General features: G+C 48.5%; 2 protein-coding genes, 1 long non-coding RNA gene and 2 other non-coding genes across 7 annotated transcripts in view; 4 read left to right on the forward strand and 1 right to left on the reverse strand.

Moving 5' to 3' along the window:
• The first annotated feature begins 3,686 nt into the window (after positions 1–3,686).
• trnat-ugu (transfer RNA threonine (anticodon UGU)) lies at positions 3,687–3,760 on the forward strand. Its single transcript has one exon. It is a non-coding gene; the product is annotated as a tRNA-Thr (tRNA).
• Positions 3,761–5,057: 1,297 nt separating this feature from the next.
• On the forward strand, positions 5,058–5,131 carry trnat-ugu (transfer RNA threonine (anticodon UGU)). Its single transcript has one exon. It is a non-coding gene; the product is annotated as a tRNA-Thr (tRNA).
• A 386-nt stretch (positions 5,132–5,517) lies between these two features.
• On the forward strand, positions 5,518–7,715 carry elp6 (elongator acetyltransferase complex subunit 6). The gene is made up of 7 exons (XM_076139765.1): positions 5,518–5,918; positions 6,268–6,346; positions 6,426–6,496; positions 6,631–6,755; positions 6,874–7,069; positions 7,168–7,323; positions 7,579–7,715. Exons 1-7 carry the CDS (start codon positions 5,865–5,867, stop codon positions 7,699–7,701), a joined length of 804 nt encoding a protein of 267 aa, XP_075995880.1. The 5' UTR covers positions 5,518–5,864; the 3' UTR covers positions 7,702–7,715.
• Positions 7,716–7,783: 68 nt separating this feature from the next.
• On the reverse strand, positions 7,784–11,260 carry LOC142990042 (uncharacterized). The gene is made up of 3 exons (XR_012960733.1): positions 11,172–11,260; positions 10,884–11,016; positions 7,784–7,870 (listed from the first exon to the last, which is right to left on the reverse strand). It is a non-coding gene; the product is annotated as an uncharacterized LOC142990042 (long non-coding RNA).
• scap (SREBF chaperone) overlaps positions 9,802–18,529 on the forward strand; it is a 20,010-nt gene continuing 11,282 nt past the window's right edge. Inside the window, exons 1-5 of one of the 3 annotated variants that reach the window (XM_076139762.1) lie at positions 9,802–10,331; positions 13,980–14,180; positions 16,954–17,074; positions 17,649–17,806; positions 18,494–18,529. The exon at positions 18,494–18,529 is cut by the window's right edge and continues 185 nt beyond it. In XM_076139762.1, the coding sequence (XP_075995877.1) occupies positions 10,258–10,331; positions 13,980–14,180; positions 16,954–17,074; positions 17,649–17,806; positions 18,494–18,529 (590 nt within the window). In that variant the 5' untranslated portion in view covers positions 9,802–10,257. Of the gene's footprint in view, positions 10,332–11,418; positions 11,580–12,090; positions 12,112–13,979; positions 14,181–16,953; positions 17,075–17,648; positions 17,807–18,493 lie in introns of those variants that run through there. The other 2 variants (XM_076139761.1, XM_076139764.1) reach the window with 2 other exon arrangements.

Genomic DNA, 18,529 nt, shown 5'->3' on the forward strand with positions numbered 1-18,529 from the left:
TGTGTTTACCTCCTTTATCCACCCCAACTCTGCACGGCTTTCAACGCAGCATCACACACACGCACACACACACACACACACACACACACACACACACACACACAGTCCTCATGAACATTTTGGTTTTCAGTTTTCAGATTACATGACCCAGTAGTTGTAGTTTATAGTTAATTATGATTAAAAGCTTAATTATTTAATCTATATTATATTCTTAGTGTTAATATTAGAACATTTATATTATATTTAAAAATATGAAAAATTAATACTTTTCCGTGGAGCATATAGTTCTCACAGCATGTAGTTCTCGCTCAGTGGCAGTGACAGCTCAGGTCAAAGGTCATATATGTGTGTGGAGATGTTTCTGTGAGTTGTGGTTCCACTCAGATTCTTTATATTCTCAGTCGACGTTTCCTCATAAAAGAGGAACACCAGAAACTGGACGGCTGCTTCTGCGTGTTTTTTGCCTCCAGAGACACACACACACACACGCACACACACACACACACACACACACACGCACACACACACACACACACACACGCACACACACACACACACACACACACACACACACACACACACCACAGAAAAAACGAAAACCCTCTCATATATTTACTTTGTGCACTTGTTGATGCAGTATCTCCTCTCACCACCAGGACGTCACCGTGTTATGCATGTCCATGTTAAAGACATTGGATCCCTCTCAGAACACACACACACGTTCTAACATTCGGGTGCAAACATTCATACACACACAAAGCATCTGTCAGCTTCAAATGCTCTCTCCCACACACACAGACACACACGCACACACACACACGCGCACACACACACACACACACACACACACACACACAGTGAGGCCTGAGAGGAGGCTGCTGGTCCTTTGTCGGGCGTCTCCTTCAGTATTGTAGGGGTCCGTCCCGGGTGGGGGGGGCGCTCGGTTGGTGGGTGGGGGGAGGGGGAGGGGCTTGGTGACCTCATCGTTGTGTTAAGGGAGCATTTCAACCCAGAAATAAGAAGATAAAAGACTATTATTTTCTGTTTTCCATAGGAAGCAGCAGCAGCAAGACTCCCCCCCCCCCCCCCCCCCCCCCACACACACACACACACCATCTCACACACTGGTGGAAGTTGGTACACACACACACACACCAATTCTTAATGCCTCAGAGTGAAGGAGGGTCTTCTGCATTGAAACGAGCAAAGCCAGAAGTGAGAGCGGAGCCATGGCAACAAGTGGGCATTATGGTACAACACACAGAGAGAAAGAGAGGGGGGGGGGGCTCATCCATCTAAAAGTAACACAGTGACTGACTGAACGTTTGTGTGTGTGTGTGTGTGAGAGAGCAGGTTTCTCCAGTTTGTGACCTCCAGATTCAGATCATAAACAGGTTCTGTTCACTGCTGGTGACTCCTGATGTGGACGTGGACCTGCTGCTGTTCTCTCTCTCTTCATCGGCTCGTTCTCTTTATTTCTCTCTCTCTCTTCCTCTTTGGCTCGGTCTGTCTCTGTCTCTGTCTCTGTCTCTCTCTCTCTCTCTCTCTCTCTCTCTCTCTCTCTCTCTCTCTTTCTCTCTTGCTTATCTCTGGCTGGCTGCATTCTTATGCATCTTCACACAGAGCCAGCGTGGTTGGCATGGAAACCCTCTCTGATGCTGCAGTCCAAGCAGAAATGATCCAAACTCTGTGACCTCCTTCCTGGTCCTCTGTGTGAACACACACACACACGCACACACACACACACACACACACACACACACACACACACACACACACACACACAGAGGAGGCAGATTGCAGCATTACCATCATCTAGTAATAAACTGCAGCATTACACACACTCAGTCGCCTCTGAGCTCTACAGACAACCTTAATCCCTCCACACAGCTGTCCAGCCGTCACTTACAGTTGTCACACACACACACACACACACACAACACATGCACACGCACACGCACACGCACACAGACACACACAGGCCCCTCTTCAATCACTATAATTGTATAGAATCACGTCTGTAGTTTGCTTATCGTTTGCCTGTTTTGACACATTTCATCTGATTGATGGTTTAATCTATCAACCATTGGTGAAATGTAAAAGAATCTGAATAAGAACCTGGATTATTGTGTAACCTGAGCTCACACTCGTGACCAGCTGGGGGCAGTAAAGCTTAAAGTCGGCCTGCAAAACATTCAACCATAAAGAAGAAGCAGATTGAGCAACATGGTGGAAGGTGAAGGCTGTGTGTCGGTTTGTTTGGCTCATGTAGCTCGTGTGTGTGTGTGTGTGTGGGACAAGCAGACAGGCAGACACAGAAGGAGAGGACACAGAGGACACAGAGGACAACATGCTTCCATCCCTGAGCTGCAGGCCTGTAGGTGGCGCGACAGGAGGATCTGATGATAGCCGACTGAGGCCTGTCTAGTAAACAGGAGATCCTGGGTTCAACTCCCAGCAGTGCCTATCTGACAGGAAACATAGAACCTGAACAGAATCTTCTGTAAGGAAACCAAGGATCTTGAACTGAACAGAAGCTTTTCTTGAGGCGTTCATGATCTCTGCATCTGTTTGTCAGAAATATATAAACTCAATGTTCTCCATTCATCATATGAGGCGTGTCCTCCTGTGATGAGCTCTTTGGTTCAGCTGCAGTGTGTGTGTGTGTGTGTGTGTGTTCTCTCCCTCTCTCTGTGTGTTTCTGAGACAAACCTGCTGGGTCTTTGGTTGTGTTTGCTGCCTGTGATTGGCTGAGCATGTGGTGGAATGATGGTGTTAGGATCCTGAAGGCTCTGCTGTGATTGGCTGATACAGACACACAGACACACACACACAGTCTGGCCTATATTCATACATTGCTTTCTGGTGACCTTAGCTTTTTCTTACATTTTGAAGGACTCAGTTCTTCATCATCTGTTGGAATTTTGCACCTTTTTTCAGATTCAAGTTTTTTTAGCAGAAACAACACAAATTATACAAATGATCAAATGTGCGCTTGTTTCTGCACATGCACATGGTTTGCACACACACACACACACACACACACACACACACACACACCCAGGCAGGATGTCATGCACACGCAATCACGCCGCACGCTTTACAAAACGGCCTGACGATGAGCTGGAAGCGTCTCGGTTGCTAATGAGGCTCTGAGGAACTCCGTCGATCATAACAGGATCCTCTGGCTTCCTTTCTGATGGAGATACACACACACACACGCACACGCACACACACACACACACACACATGGCAGCGTCTTCAGTCACGCCGACCCTGCGTCTCCTCCGAGCCTCCTCCTCTGTTTCTGCTCCTCTCACTCATGTGGTTTTGCTTTGTTTGGCCTCCATCTTTGGCGCTCGCTGTTCATCGCAGCACTCCCTGTGAAGACCTCACGCCATATGGAAGTTCTCTCTTGTTACTTTTGCCATTAGTCGTTGGAAACGTGCAAAGCTGTGAAGTCTGTTTGAGCCGTGAACTCAGAACGTTCCCCTGCTCTCATCCTCAGTCTGTTTGTTGTGTTTACAGTTAAGCTGTGAACACGCAGAGGGACGAGGATCTGAGTTTGTTGAACTGCACGCCTGTAGGTGGCGCTCTGTTCTTAGTTTCTTCACCTGTTGCTTTGTAAGTCACAGTTTGTAAGCCAGCAGGTGGATTTGTTGTTTGCTGGCGTCTCCAGTTGCTGTGGCGCTGTGGCTTAGCTGGTCAAAGCGCCTGTCTTGTAAACAGGAGATCCTGGGTTCAACTCCCAGCAGCGCCTCTCTACAGTTATATACTGTGATGTGAACTGTCCATGCAGGACAGAGTGAGACATGTGTCACTCAAACATCTGCAGTATTTGATAACACACTTTAGTTTTGGAACTGAGAAGAAACATTTATGCATTCATTGTTGTGTTCATAATCTCCAGTGTCTCATTCTACATGTGGACTCTGTTATGTTATTATTATTATTATTATTATTATTATCATGTGTCCGTCTGTGCTTGCTTACATTACAAGGTGACGATCAACCTGGAGCTCCACCTGGTCCAGGACTCTAGACTGAAGCCTCCTCGGGGTCCTTTTGCCCGTTATGAAGTCTTCCTCACCCGGGCGCCCCCAACCGAACTCAGGACCCCAAGCGGGCCCCCCGCCAAGACCGTCACAGGCCCAGGCAGACGCAGGGGCCGAGTCCTACGGTGGGAGGACGACGTGTATCCGTCCCCCCGGTCCCCTCCGTCCCCCCTGTCCTCTCCGTCCTCCCTGTCCACCTCATCCTCTCCATCCTCCAGGTCCTCCTCGTCCTCCCAGTCCTCTCCATCCTCCCGGTCTTCTCCCTCCTCCCCGTCCCCTCCGGCCTCCCCGTCACGCTTTTATTATTAATATCGTTGTATTAAAGCCGTTTACACTTTGAGACCAATCTACCAAGATGAAAAAGTCTTTTATTTGATTTTGTCTCTGATGGTTTGTGAACGTCAGGAGCCTCTCAGCTGCTGTGATGTCTCTGCTCAGAGCGCTGATGCTGCTGGTGACCTTTGACCTTGGCACAGGCGGATACGCACGAATTTGTTTACGCGTTAATGCATCGTGACAGTTTCACAAACATGAAGTCTGTAGGATCGCTCTGTCTCATCCTCTCACATAACACACACGCACGCTTGCACGCACGCACACACACACACGTACTTTGATACATTTAACCAAATCAAGTAATGCAGGTCTGACTCAGCAGTGATAGAATGCCATAATGTCCGGATATGTCTGTGTGTGTGTGTGTGCGATATTAATAATGTGATACTTTATCGATCCTGGTTGGGAAACGATTTTTCCATTCCTTCCTTCCCTTCACAGGAAGATGGGAGGTCAGATGATATTTGTCTTTGATGTAACTTCTTTGTCTATGTAACTACACAAACTGCTCCACACTGCCACCTGCTGACTGGAGCAGTGATCATGTGCTGCAGAGGCTCGTGTTATTCATCCTATCATCGCTTCGTACTGCATGATGCTGTGATCGCCTGTGTCCAGAGAGGCTGACAGGTGGATTTGATGATTGCTGGATTCTGGAGTTCATGTGGCGCTGTGGCTTAGCTGGTTAAAGCGCCTGTCTTGTAAACAGGAGATCCTGGGTTCAAATCCCAGCAGCGCCTGCCCTGTGTGCAGTCTATGTTGTAAGGAATGTGAAGATGAATGCAAGATTCAATTGTGTTTTGTTTGAGCTAAATAAATTATATAAAACGTAACAACCCAACATGTCTGAATTCAAAGTGGCAGACTCAAAACAATCACAGCTTTCCCAGCAGATAATAATATTTATGTCTCAAAGCACATCCTCTAAACTAAACTCATAAGTAAATCAACAACTATCTAACATGCGTTGTAATATAATGGAATAGCATCAGATGGCCAGCAGGTGGCAGTACGCGTTAGGAAGTAGTGACCAGTGCTTACAAAGATCATATATTAGACCAAGCAGCATTTACTCCTTCATAACTCGTAAGCCGTCCGTTAAAACTGCGTAAAACGTTACAGTTGAAACATTTTGGACCTTTGCGGTGTTATTAATATCAAATTAATCTATGATGAAGAATTACGGGGTTCGAAATCGCTGCAATAGTTTGATATCCGAAAATGATTTCCCTTTCCGGAAACAAGCGCAGTAAACTATCTCGACTGTACATTTGCTCTTCGTTGGTCGCATGCTAACCGGCACTAAGACAGCAGCTAGAAGAGACAAACCAAACAAGCGGGCGAGCAACTTTAACCTCGTATCAGTTTAAATGTGACAAACTGTGACAACTTCTCCTCCGCGTTTAGGTTTTGGACTGAATCCTTATAGAGGGTGGCATTGTTTTAGTTCCAGTTAGCTCGTAAGTGTTAGCAATGTTTCCAGAACTCAACAGCATCCTGAGCAGAACTCCTGACAGCTTCATTCAGGTAACTCAACAAATATGAATAATATAACACACTAATGCCTCACTGCCTTACAAAGTACGCCTAGTTGCTTTGCTTTTTGTATTTAGATGTAAGATAAGTTATAAGATGTGAGCTGGTGAGGAAGAAGTGACCGAGTGCTTACAAAGATCAAATGTTAGACCACGCAGCATTTATTCATTCATAACTCGCGGGCCGTTTATTAAATATGCGTTAAACACGTTATAGATAACATATTTTGGATGTTTCCAGTGTAATCGATATCAGATTAATCTCTGATAAAGAATGGCGGGGTTCTCAATAGCTGTAACAGTTTGTTATTGTGACTCTAAACGCATCATGATGTGTTCAGGGGGACTTCGTCTTGGTGTCTGACAGGCAGGCGGACGCTTCTTTCCTCGTCCATCACTTCCTCTCCTTCTACCTGCGAGGTGAGTGTGAAGCTGTACAGTAAAGACTTTGGCTCAAAGCTCCAGATGTGTTTCAGCTGCTGTGCTTCCTCTGCTTCAGCTCGCTGTCAGGTCTGCTTCCTCGGCCTCGTCCAGTCCTTCAACCACTACAGTGCAATCAGCCAGAGAATGGTGAGCGTTAACTGTCATTAACTCTTCTGCTTCCCTTTAGTTTTGATTGATTTATGATGTGCTGATTGGCCTTTTCATTAATGTATGTGTGTGTGTGTGTGTGTGTGTGTGTGTGTGTGTGTGTGTGTGTGTAGGGTGTGAGTCTAGCCCAGGCTAAGGAGAAAGGCCAGCTGGTTTTCCTAGAGGGCCTGAATGAGTCGCTGTCCGTTTTACTTCCTGAAGAATCCAACACAGGAAGTGGAGTCATGGACTTCCTCAGGTACACACACACCGTCTTTGAGGATCAGTCGGTCCCACTTCACACAATGCTGCAGCTCAAAGAAGTAATACTTTGTGTAATCTTATCTTTCCCTCTTCCTCTCCGTCTGCTCCCTCAGGGATCCTGCTGTGGGCCTGAGGAGTCTGTTCCAGTTTGTCCGGGTCAGTCTGAGCCGTTCTGCTGGGTCAGAGGAGTGGGGCCCCCCGGTGCTGCTGGTGGACGACCTCAGTGTTCTGCTCAGTCTGGGCGTGAGCGTGGACGCTGTGCTGGACTTCAGTCACTACTGCAGAGCGGCCGTCTGCTCCCAGCTGCAGGTCCGAGCCTCTTCATCATCATCATCGCCCAAACTAAGAGTATTTAACACAAACTGGATTCCTCATATCTCCTCTTCCTTTCCTGACTGTGTCTGCAGGGGAACATGGTGATGCTGGTGCGCTCTGATGGGGAGGAGGAGGACGGTGAAGACGAAGGCTCAGAGAGACTCCTGAAGGGTCTCACTCACCAGTGTGACCTCACACTCCACGTACAGGGTCTCCCCACCGGCTACTGCAGGGACATCCATGGACAGGTGTGTGTGTGTGTGTGTGTGTGTGTGTGTGTGTGTGTGTGTGTGTGTGTGTGTGTGTGTGTGTGTGTGTGTGTGTGTGTGTGTGTGTGTGTGTGTGTGTGTGTGTGTGTGTGTGTGTGTGTGTGTGTGTGTGTGTGTGTGTGTGTGTGTGTGTGTACTTTAGGAACATAGTGAAGCTTCCAGAGAGGTTACTCACATATTCCTCAGAGAACAAAGTGATCACTTGACTCACTGTTGCTCTTTGTGTATTTCCAGGTGGAGGTGTGTTTGAGGAGGCAAGGTGAAGGTCTGAACATGCAGAAGAAAGTCTTCCAGTACAAAGTCCACGATAAAGGAGCCTCCTTCTTCGCCCGTGGGACGTCCAGCGCTGTCCTCTAGCTGCTCCTCTGGCTGCTCCTCTAGCTGCTCCTCAGCTTTCTTTCCACCTCTCAGCTCCCTTCTTTCTCCTTGTGTCTGTGATGGCTGACGCATCCCTCACCAGGCTGCAGCTGGAGCTGAGCTTCATCTGGCCGGTGGGTGGAGTAACTTTCCTCAGCTGGACCACAGACTGGAAGCACAGGAAGCACAGGAAAGCTTTGATGTGCTGAAGATGAGACCACAGACACCAGGATAACAGAATAACAGCATGTGAACTATGATCCTGTTTCAGCCTCATGAGGACTGAAGCTTCAACAGTGAACTCCTGGTGTCAGCAGAGTTTATGTACACCTAATAAAGAACTTTAAGGTCACGCTGTCTGTATTTATTTACATTTATATTTGGACATTTTAAACATATTTTAACCTTAGATCAACAACTATACAACTTAATATCCTCCTCTTGTGGATCCCTGGTTGAGCTGTAACTCCTTGTAAAACACATTTCCTTTGATTTCAGCACTTTTATTGATTTCGCGTTGGCACTTTCACTTTTTAAACTCCTATGCGCTCCTGTGAGCTGTGGCTGCCGCCGCTGTGCCTGTTTAGCCAGCAGGTGTCGCTGTTTCTCTGCTTTCCTCGCTGAGGTCAGCGGTCTCGGTGGGATTTGACAAGCAGCAGCGCTCCGCTGCTCCTGGATGTAAAGTCCCCGGTAATACCTCAACCAGGGCGGAGAAACACGGCGGCGAGTCTTCCATTTATCCACGCGCAGAGACCAACGACTCGCTTTTGGAATTGCAGCGTGAAATAAGCAAAATCTGTCTAGGCAAGTCAGTGTGTACACGCGTGTGTGTGTGAGAGAGTGTGTGTGAGGGAGAGAGTACTTTGTTGGCTAATGCTACTTAGCTGCAGGGCTAATCCGCTAGCGTTAGCAGCGTTAGCTGTGTTTTTAATGGGGGGCGCGCGCGTCCGAGTCTAAACATTGTGCAGCTGTTAGCATAAGCATCCGGACTAAATGCTAACAGGCGCGTGCGAGACCCGCGAGCTTCCTCTTGTGTCGTGAAATCGTAAACAGAGATTAAGACTCACCCATAAAGTATCTATCAGTGTAACTCTGACACATGTGGCTACGTGTGAACATGAAGGTGGCGCTTTACCGCACAGCGCGTCGCCACAAACACACTCTGATCACTTCAGCCTTCAGTTTGGGCTTGAATTTGTCTTTAAACGCCTCAAACGGAGCTCAGAGCGCTGCTAGCGGGTTCAGCAGGTTCAGTGTGGAGCTACACCGAGCCTGCTAGCTAACCTGATGTTACTCATCACATTCAGAAGAGGAAAAAGCTCCTAATGTTTATTTACACTGAGTCCAGCTGAACAGGGGAGCACGACACTGACACTAATACATGAAATGTTTGTCATCAAAGTGAAATCTGTTCTAACTGGCACATATAGGTGGTTGATTGATAAGTTCTCAGCCTGACACTGGAGCTGGTCTGTAAACATGGAGCCCAGTGAAGCTCCTACAGGGACCTCAGTCTGCTGCTTTGGGCTCCAGCGTTGTTATTTGCAGCTAAATAAGCACACAAGCTCCACATTTACTCTGCGGCTCTGTGATCTGTGCACACACAGGTAATGATCATGTACTTGCTGGTTGCTTAATGGTTGTGGTTTCCAGTCCAGCTGGAGTCTTTCCTCCTGGAATGTGCACTTGTTGTTTTCCTCCAGGTGCTTTGGTTTCTTTCCCCCACTGGCTAAACACATACAGGTTGGGGGTTGGGTTGGGGGGGGGGGGGGGGGGGGGGTTGCACGTGAGCATGCACCTTGTCTCCATCAGCTCAGGTCGGGCAAAGAATTTTCCTGGGGACGATTCCAAAACATCCCCTCCAGACTCATGTGCACCCGTCAAGTCAAGTCAATTTGTACAGCCCAGTTTCCCAGACTATGTCTCAAAAGGCTTGCAGACCCACATTGGACCGGGTGTGTAAACCACAGTGCAAACTTCTTCCTGGCAGCCGGTGTTGCATCATGGTTGCGTCAGCCCCAGCCTCCATGTGCTCAGGTCTTGTGGTTGCTGTTTCATCACAGGAGCTACTCGTGCGTCAGATGTGCTGGGATTTGATTCTTGTTGGTTTGATCCTCTGTGTATTCTGCATGCATAACCCTACACACAAGTGTCTCAATCGTGCCGGCCCTTCAGATTTACTGCAGTGTAGTATTTATTCTCCTCCCATCGTTTCTGTGGCTGAAGGAAGGAGAGGAACATGCGTGTGCAAACAATGGACCGCCTGTAACCTGATGTTACACATCCATTGTGATTTGAATATGGTTACTGATTGACGAGAGATCTCCCTCTTTTGCCTTGAGCTCTGGTTGTAAACCTACATTCTGCTTCTCACCGCCGAGCGTGTGTGTGTGTGTGTGTGCATTTACAGCAGAGCTAATGGACTTGAATATTCAGATGAGCCTGCGTGTGGAAGTAAGGACATGGAAACGGCCTCAACCTCTCTGGAGTGTTAGTAGACATTGATTGTAGTTAATAGAAGGCCTTAGAATAAATAAATGTACTGTACGTAACGTTATGAACATGACCATGGACTCTGTAAGCCCTGGAGATGCCTTCAAGTTGGCTATTTTTGCGAGTATTCAGAAGAGGTGAGCTTATATTCTTCATTTCTATCTTTAAAGGAACATTAACAAGGTTTATCTTTCCATGTTCCTACTAATATACATCATTATTAATCTATTAATGTACTAAATTAGGAATAAAATGGTTTAATGTAGTTTAACCTGCAAACAACTTGGTGAACATGTGCAGACAGGGAATTTGTGTTTTCAGTGTCAAACAATTCTCTTGTGCCTCGGTGGAGTCTGCAGCTCTGTTAGTGTTTGCTCGTATTGGTGCAGGCCGGCCGCTCACGTGGGAGGCGTATAGAATCCTCTTTGTTAGATTACTATTTGCCTGGAATGTAAGCAAAAACAAATCACAGCTCCGGAACTGTGAACGTTTCCATGTCGTTGCCACCGCAGTCAAGAGTCTGGAGGCTTTGAGCTGAGATGTTATTTTATTCTCTCACCTTCAGGAGCTGCTAACCAACACACACACACCACTTTCAGACCTTTACTTAACAGACCAGTGAGATTGTCACACAGTGTCTTGTCTCCCGCCAAACAGGCTGCTGGGCCGTACCAACATGTCAACCTTACCTGCTCTCCTGTAGTTTGTGTTCATTTTTCTGCTGTGATTGGGGTGCGTTGGGTTCCTCCCTCGTGCCCTGTCATGCTTCAGAGACGTGACTGTCTCAGCATGCACTCACGTCAGCGACAGACCGCCTGCAGCCTGTGAATGTAGGAGGAGAGAAGGCAGTGGTTAAAGGGCCACGGGGCCCTGAGCCCTGCCCGGTTGAGTTTCTATCGGGCTCAATCCCAGATTAGTTCACTGACGGAGATGCTGCTGAGTGTTTGCCAAATGAGGGTTTGCTGCTGCTCACACACATTGCCCCACAGAACTCAGTGAACTGGACAGACAGCTGAGCGATGGAGGCAGTCACCGCTAGTTTCCTTTGTGAGACAGTGAGAGGAACTGGAGTCCACATTCCGTGCAGAAAGGCTTCACTTCAAAGACGTTCTTTCACCTTTGCTGTACCTATTGTGCAAGTACGGCGGGACGTTGCTGTGTTTACAGTATCGGGTATTTATAGTGGCAGATGAAGAGACTCCAGAGGCGAATTCCACCCGGGGAATGTTTCCGTTGCTCCCGGGAGGACGAGCCGAGGAGCCGAGCGCTCCGGAGTGCCACGCAAACCGCCAAGCCCGGCTTCAGCTCCACAAACCCACGGCTGCTGGATTCAGGGGAGCTAAGCGACCCGGAGCCAGACAGATATGCTGGCCGTCTCTAAGCAGGTACGATGGCACCAATCTGTATCTATGTGACAGAGCTGAGCCACAGTTAACACAATGTCCTGGCTGCTGAGAGAGACATGTGACCGGCTGAGCTGAGAGGCCGATAATGATCAGTAAATGAGGTCCAAATCCAGCTACTGTGTGTGTGTGTGTGTGTGTGTGTGTGTGTGTGTGTGTGTGTGTGTGTGTGTGTGTGTGTGTGTGTGTGTGTGTGTGTGTGTGTGTGTGTGTGTGTGTGTGTGTGTGTGTGTGTGTGTGTGTGTGTGTGTGTGTGTGTGTGTGTGTGTGCGCGCGCGCGCCAGGGCAACAAGTCCAACATTGAAGCAGTGTGTGACTTACTACACACACACTGAAAGGCACAGCTGAAGCTCCCTGCTGTGCAAACGGTGAGACAACAAAGCAGACGCCGCAGAAAAGTCAATAAGAGGTTGGATTTTCCAGAAAACTGAAGGATCTGATTTAGTTGGAAGTCCGGTGTTCCACCCAGAACATGTCTGAGTCTCTGTTGCTCCAGGTTCCACACATGTTGAAGGTAGATAATGAGGATTGTTGTCCCCTCTACGGTGTTAGTTATCAGTTTATCTCTTTCCTTTTATACTTTAACCTCGAGGGAATGCGTACACAAACGTTTGAGCCCAAAGGATTAAACGTTTTTACTTTTAAACTGATTATAAGGTGAATATAGATTATGATCACCAGTCATGATGGAACATGTCTGATGTAAGAATGCTGAGTTGTCTATGGTTGATCAGCCTCAAGTCCACAGGAGTTTGTTGGGATTCGTGTTCGGATTGAAAACTCGACTGTCAGACTCGGCTCATGAAGGATCAGACTCAGCTGGAGTTCTGATTCTAAATATCGAGTCCTGTGTCATGCCAGGTCTCAGCTCTGTGTCAGGTCGTGTTGGGAACAAGACCATCACTGCCTGACGCACCACAGACACCAACAAGCTAGCAGGTGTGCTGTTCTGAGCTGAGCAAAGGAGAAAATGGCCTCAAATAAACGTGTGAAGGTGTCCAGGGGTAACAGGACCGCAGTGACCCGGGTTCTATCCCTGGTAACGACACCTCCGGCACGCAGAGTCCAGGCTGCAGCACCTGGGACTCTAACTGGGGGGGGGGGGGAGCCTGAAGCCCACAGGTGTAAAGACGGGCCGGTACCATCCTGGGTTGTGTTGGTATGTGGGAGTGCTTGGCTGTCATCAAGCAAACATCAGCTAAAGGAATCTGTAACCATTCTAAAGCAGCTAGTAAGGAGGAAACCATGTTATCATCTATCAAGTCTCTCTTTGATTCCTTTATATCTAAACATTAACTGACCTAGGACAACACACACACACACACACACACACACACACACACACACACACACACACAGGAAACATGGTGGCGGCGTTCCTGGGGTGTGATCGATGAGACATCTACCAATGTTTGCTTCTGTCTTGTCTGCTCAGAGTTTCATGTTTCCTCAGAGAGGGAGTGTGTGTGTGTGTGTGTGTGTGTGTGTGTCCACACCTCTCTGCTGGGTGAATGAGCGGTGTGTTCCTGTGTAGCATGTGAGACCTGTGTGAGCTGCTGTGGAGGAAAAACACACCCTGCCTGTACTCGGCAGCACGTGTGCTAACGGCAGGAGCGTAGATCTCATTAGGAGCTCAGGACTGAGGAGGAGGAGCAGGAGGAGGTGGAGCTGTGTGTTGGTTTGTATCTGCTGTGATCAACCACAGTGACTCACAGGCACACGGTCATTATTCTCACTGTGATATCCAGGAATGATAACTGATGACTAACAGAGCAACACTGACATGAAGTTAGATTACTGCTGCAGCTGAGAATGAAGCAACGTTTACAGTAAACATGGAGGAGTTTATAACCAGACACCTGTGGCACGGCCGCGTTTCCACTCAAGGATTTCTTGCTTTTATCATCCAACCATAGTGAGATCTAAAGGTAACATGGAGCTTTTGTAGCTTGTAGCTCAGTGGGAACTCATTCTCTTTATTTCACAGAATGTGAGTGTGTAGCTCGTGGACCGGAGCTGCAAATGTTGAGTCTATGAATGAATGAAGAGGCCACAGGTGTGTTTATGGTGACTCTGAGCTGAGCTGAGTGAAGGAGCTTTGTGCTGCTGTCAACAAACAACAACTAAATGTCCTCCTCTGTTTCCCTCCAGCTCTGCTGCTGCACAGCTCCCTTTGCTGGACTTTGTTCCATTAGTAATAGAAGACTCAGCCTCAGTTTGTCACCTAGATCCTCTGGCTTTTCCTTCTCGTGCAGCTGTAACTTCCTTTACGTAATCGCAAACTGGTGACGTCTGTTTATATTACAGAACTACAAATCCTTCTCAAAGTAGCACCGTGGAGTGTCTTCCCCAGCTGTCAGTCCCTCTGTGTGTCTCCTGCAGGTCCCTGGATGCCCCGCGGCGCCCCGTCATCGGCCGCCCAGTGCTCCCTGATGGCCGGCAGCTGACCCCGCCTGTAAAGATGACGCTGCGGGAGCAGCTAAGAAAGAAGATCTCAGCCGCCTTCTACCGCCACGGGCTGCTGTGTGCCTCCTACCCTGTACCCATCATCCTCTTCACCTCCGTTAGCATCCTGGCCTGCTGGTAGGTGCTGTCTGCCTCTGCGTCTCTGTGTTGTCAGGGTTGAGTGAAGAAGCTCAGACTCCAGCCGCCTCATAGTTCTGCTGTCCTGGTTCTGTTCTCTTAGTGAGGTCTGTAGAGGTTCTGATGGGGGTCACATCTTCCTCTTTAACAGTTTGCACCACACGTCATGGCGCCATCATCCTCCTCTCGCAACAGTGCTCACTTGTGAAACGTCTGCGATGAGACAACAAAGATATCCTGTCCTCTTCCTCTTAAGAACACACTTGAACAACATTCCAGGTCTCTGACAGAGCCTCAGAGTTTCTGGGCCATCAGGCACAGATCTTGTAGAACTATTGAGACACTTTGAGCTTCACCGAATCAGTAACTGCTGGTCTATTATGAGGAGATCTCACCTGAGACCTTCTGCTCTGGTTCTCCTCCTCAGCATCAGATTTCAAATGCTGCTCTTATTGTCTGAGTTACAATAAAAGGTGTCTGCAGAGAGCAGCAGGGGGGGAGGAGTCAGTTTATCTGCCATCGCTCAGGTATGGCTGGAAGTCTGTGTGTGTGTGTGTGTGTGTGTGTAAAACACTGTTTGATGAGAGGAGGCTGCAGACAGATTTATGCTCTCCACTGTTTTTGAAGTCAAAGCCTAGTTTGACTCTGTGACCCTGAAGATGGATGAAGTTGTGTGACCTGTGTGACCCCGGTGTGCTTCTCTGCTGAGTGCCTGAGTTGTTGATGTTGTCGTTGATGTTGAAGATGCTTTCACACAGACGTATAATCATTCTGTGAGGCTGCCCCGCTCTTTCTTCCCCATGACGTCATCGTATGAAGACATTACAGTTTTCAGGCATTTAGATCTACACATAAATGTAAAGACATAAAGATATACTGTGAAGGTGTGAGCTGCAGCCAAACGCTCTGGTCCTTCAGTGAAGCCAGATGAGGCTGATGAAGATCAAATAGGTGGACAGAGAACACAGGTCAGCTCATCTGACCTGAACATCTGCACTCACATAACAACAGAGCCCTGCTGCTAACACCACACACACACACACACACACACACACACACACACACACACACACACACACACACACACACACACACACACACACACACACACACACACACACACACACACACACACACACACACACACAGTCGGTCTCTCTCTCTCTCTGTGTCTCTGTGTGTCTCTGTCTCTCTCCCTGTCTCTCTCTCTGTGTCTCTGTGTGTCTCTGTCTCTCCCTTTCTCCCTCTCTCTCTCTTACACACACACACTCAACTTGCTAAAATCATGTTCACAAAAGAGGACATAGGTCAGAGATTTGACCAGATTTCATTACTAAACACCACACACACACACACACACACACACACACACACACACACACACACACACACACACACACACACACACACACACACACACACACACACACACACACACACACACACACACAGTGACAGAGCCCAGGCAGTTATGGTGACCTGACCAGGGGAGTCCACCAAACTCCACCAGCACCAGAGCCAAAGTAAAGAGTGTGAGTGTGGAGCTCAGAGCAGGAGGCTGTGAGAAAAGGAGGCAGTGGCCGGGTAAGAACGGCGTCACTGTCCCTCCATCTGCCTGAGGGGGGGGTGGGGGGTCAGGCTGACACAAAAGAGTCTTTGTGGAGGTACAGTGACCTTGTACAGTGGAGAGGCAGAGGGAGGTTCCATCCCACTAACAAGCCCATTACAGGAGGAAACACACACACAAAGGGACTGTGAAGCCAGTGTTACCCATCAATACTATTGACTCTGTAACCACTTCACCAGCTGCTGACCTTCTGAGGCTCCCAGTCCCACCTGCAGCTCAAACACACTCCACTACACACACACATCTCTGAGCACAAACATTACACACTCTTTACCTTCATCACTACATTCTGTGTTCCTCTGAAGACTTTCTGCCTGAACAAACCTGAAACCTGTCTGACTGCTGACATTCCACCGTGCAGTCTCCTTTCCTGTCAGTCAGTCAGTCAGTCAGTCAGTCAGTCAGTCAGTCGCTCCTACAGGCTGAAGAGTTTCTAGATGTGTCGTACCCTCACATGTCTGCGGTCAGTGTGACGCCCCTGCTTAGTAACACTCCGGCACTCTGCCTTTTCTCCCCCACAGCTTGTGAACGTACACACTCTACACACTCTCCACTTGGACACGGCGTGTAAGTCTTTTCATGCCACGTCCTTTGATCCGTCCGTCTCTTCTGGAACCACAAATCCATCCTGTCACCCAGAGTTCAGGGTTTCCAACGCTACCGCCTCAGAATGAACGCACACACACACACAGGTCAAGGAAATGTGTGTTGGTGCTCAGAGTGAACCTGTTTCATAAGAGCCCCTCAGTCCCCCAGGGAGAGAGAGGAGGGGAGGGGGGGAGGGGGGGCGTCTCTGGTTAATACTTAATCTAGCAAGAAAAGCCGGAGGCCCTGGTTTCATGTTCTCACAAACGTGCACAGTAAACACACACGTGTGCATCTCTGCTACTCTGCCACACATGAGTTATACCTTCACATTCCTGCTATGACAAGTCAGAGAGTGCTGCTCCTCCTGTCTGTCTGTCTCCCCGTCTGTCTCTCTGTCTGTCTGAATCTGAGTCGTCGCCCCTGTTGTTGTCAGAGGCCGTCGCTCTAACATCACTGGGATCAGTCCGGTTGAACACTTTGTCACATGAGCCCCCTTGTTTCTGTTTATTCACTCATCTTACTTCATACCATGCTCCCCCCCCTCTCTCTCTCTCTCAGCTATCCATTATTGAGGCTTCCCCTGCCTGGAACAGGACCTGTGGAGTTCACCACGGGGGTGCGGGACTACAGCGTCCCTTCCCATGAGCCTCAGGGAGACCTTGGAGAACGTCCGGACTGGGTAAGAACAGAGAAGACGCGCAGGCCTTAGGACTTCCCCTTGTTTCCTTATTCCCTTGACCCCCTAAACCTTTCAATGAACCCTTACTCTTACCTAACTATGACCTAAACCTTGAACCCCGACTAAGAACCATAAATCTCCCCTCATATCACAACAAGTGTCCTCATCTAAAGTCTAAATGTGGTTCTAATAAGAAGGAAGGAAGCAGATATGCAGGCAGATACACACTGCAGCTCATTAATAATGAAGCCAGGAGGCTAAAGTGAGACGGCTCGCTCGTGTGTCATGAATACTTTGGTTGGATGGATTCACGTGAGCTCTGGAGCGTTCATGTAGGTCACAGGTCGTGGAGTCTTTGGCGATCCATTGACGTTTTCTGTTGCAACACCAGCAGCAGAACGTTCCCTTCCCAACGTGTCCCCAGGAGACCTCTGACCCCTGACCTGTCCAGGAACACTCAGATACGCTCTTTGATCTTCCTCTGCTTTGCCGCCTGTTGGGTTTCCTCAGATGTACGTCTCTAAATGGTGGTTCGTCTGTGTGTGTGTGTGTGTGTGTGTGTGTGTCCTCTCAGTACCGGGGTCCTCCAGTGGCCTACATCCAGCAGGTGTTGGTGAAGGCGGCCGTGTCTCCGTGGGACAGCAGCCTGGTGGCCGTGGACGTTTTCCGGTCGCCGCTGGGCCGAGTCTTCAACCTGCTGGAGGAGATTCGCAACCACGTCCACACCGACAGGTATACGCACAAGAAGATACAATGCTGTGCGTGTGTGTGTGTGTGTGTGTGTCATTGTACCCCGGGGAGGTGCAAAGTCCAGTGAAGATACCACAACATCTCTGCTGTTGTTGGACCAAAATAAGAGCTCAGACCTTGGAGCTGTAGGACTAAAGCAGGTCAAAGCTCCCAGGATATTGATCTGTTATGAATTACAAGGTCTGCATTATCACAAGGCTTCGGTTTGAGAGCTGAATACCAAGTGGGGTCCGGATACACAGAGTTTAAGACCGTTTCCTCAGAGAGCAGATGAACCTGGAAGTGATGAAATGTTGCGTCTCCTCGTAAAAGGCAAAACTCATCTTCTCCTTTTCTGTTTTGTTTTGCTGAATGATTATTTTTATTGAAGAAGCATCTGGCATCACAAAATAAAAGAAGAGAAGGAAAACAGTCAAGAAATGACAAGACACTGTAACCATGGAGACTTGTATGTCTAGTACGGTGATGTCATAGGTGCCGTCTTTACAGGATGACGTCACTCCCAACAGACACACAACCCCACATTCACATACCTCCATCAAGGCCCACCTGTAATATAGAGACACATCAACAGCAGATCTGTTATTAAGCGTCTCCTTTTCTAACATAATCCCTTCCCTTCCCCTTCCTGCCCTCTTGACCTCTCCTCTTCACCTTCCTCTCCGTCAGCGCTGGGGTTCACAGTCTGGAGGCGCTGTGTCTCCA

The sequence above is a fragment of the Genypterus blacodes genome, unplaced genomic scaffold (assembly GCF_046128005.1).
Source record: "Genypterus blacodes isolate CSIRO-AG114 ecotype Tasmania unplaced genomic scaffold, CSIRO-AGI_Gbla_v1 ptg000449l_1, whole genome shotgun sequence".
Classification (NCBI taxonomy): domain Eukaryota; kingdom Metazoa; phylum Chordata; class Actinopteri; order Ophidiiformes; family Ophidiidae; genus Genypterus; species Genypterus blacodes.

Coding starts and splice junctions, on each gene's coding strand:
- elp6 (XM_076139765.1), top strand. CDS start 5,865: ATGTTTCCAGAACTCAACAGCATCCTGAGCAGAACTCCTGACAGCTTC. Junction 6,497..6,630: donor GTGCAATCAGCCAGAGAATG/GTGAGCGTTAAC, acceptor GTGTGTGTGTAG/GGTGTGAGTCTAGCCCAGGC. Junction 6,756..6,873: donor GGAGTCATGGACTTCCTCAG/GTACACACACAC, acceptor CTGCTCCCTCAG/GGATCCTGCTGTGGGCCTGA.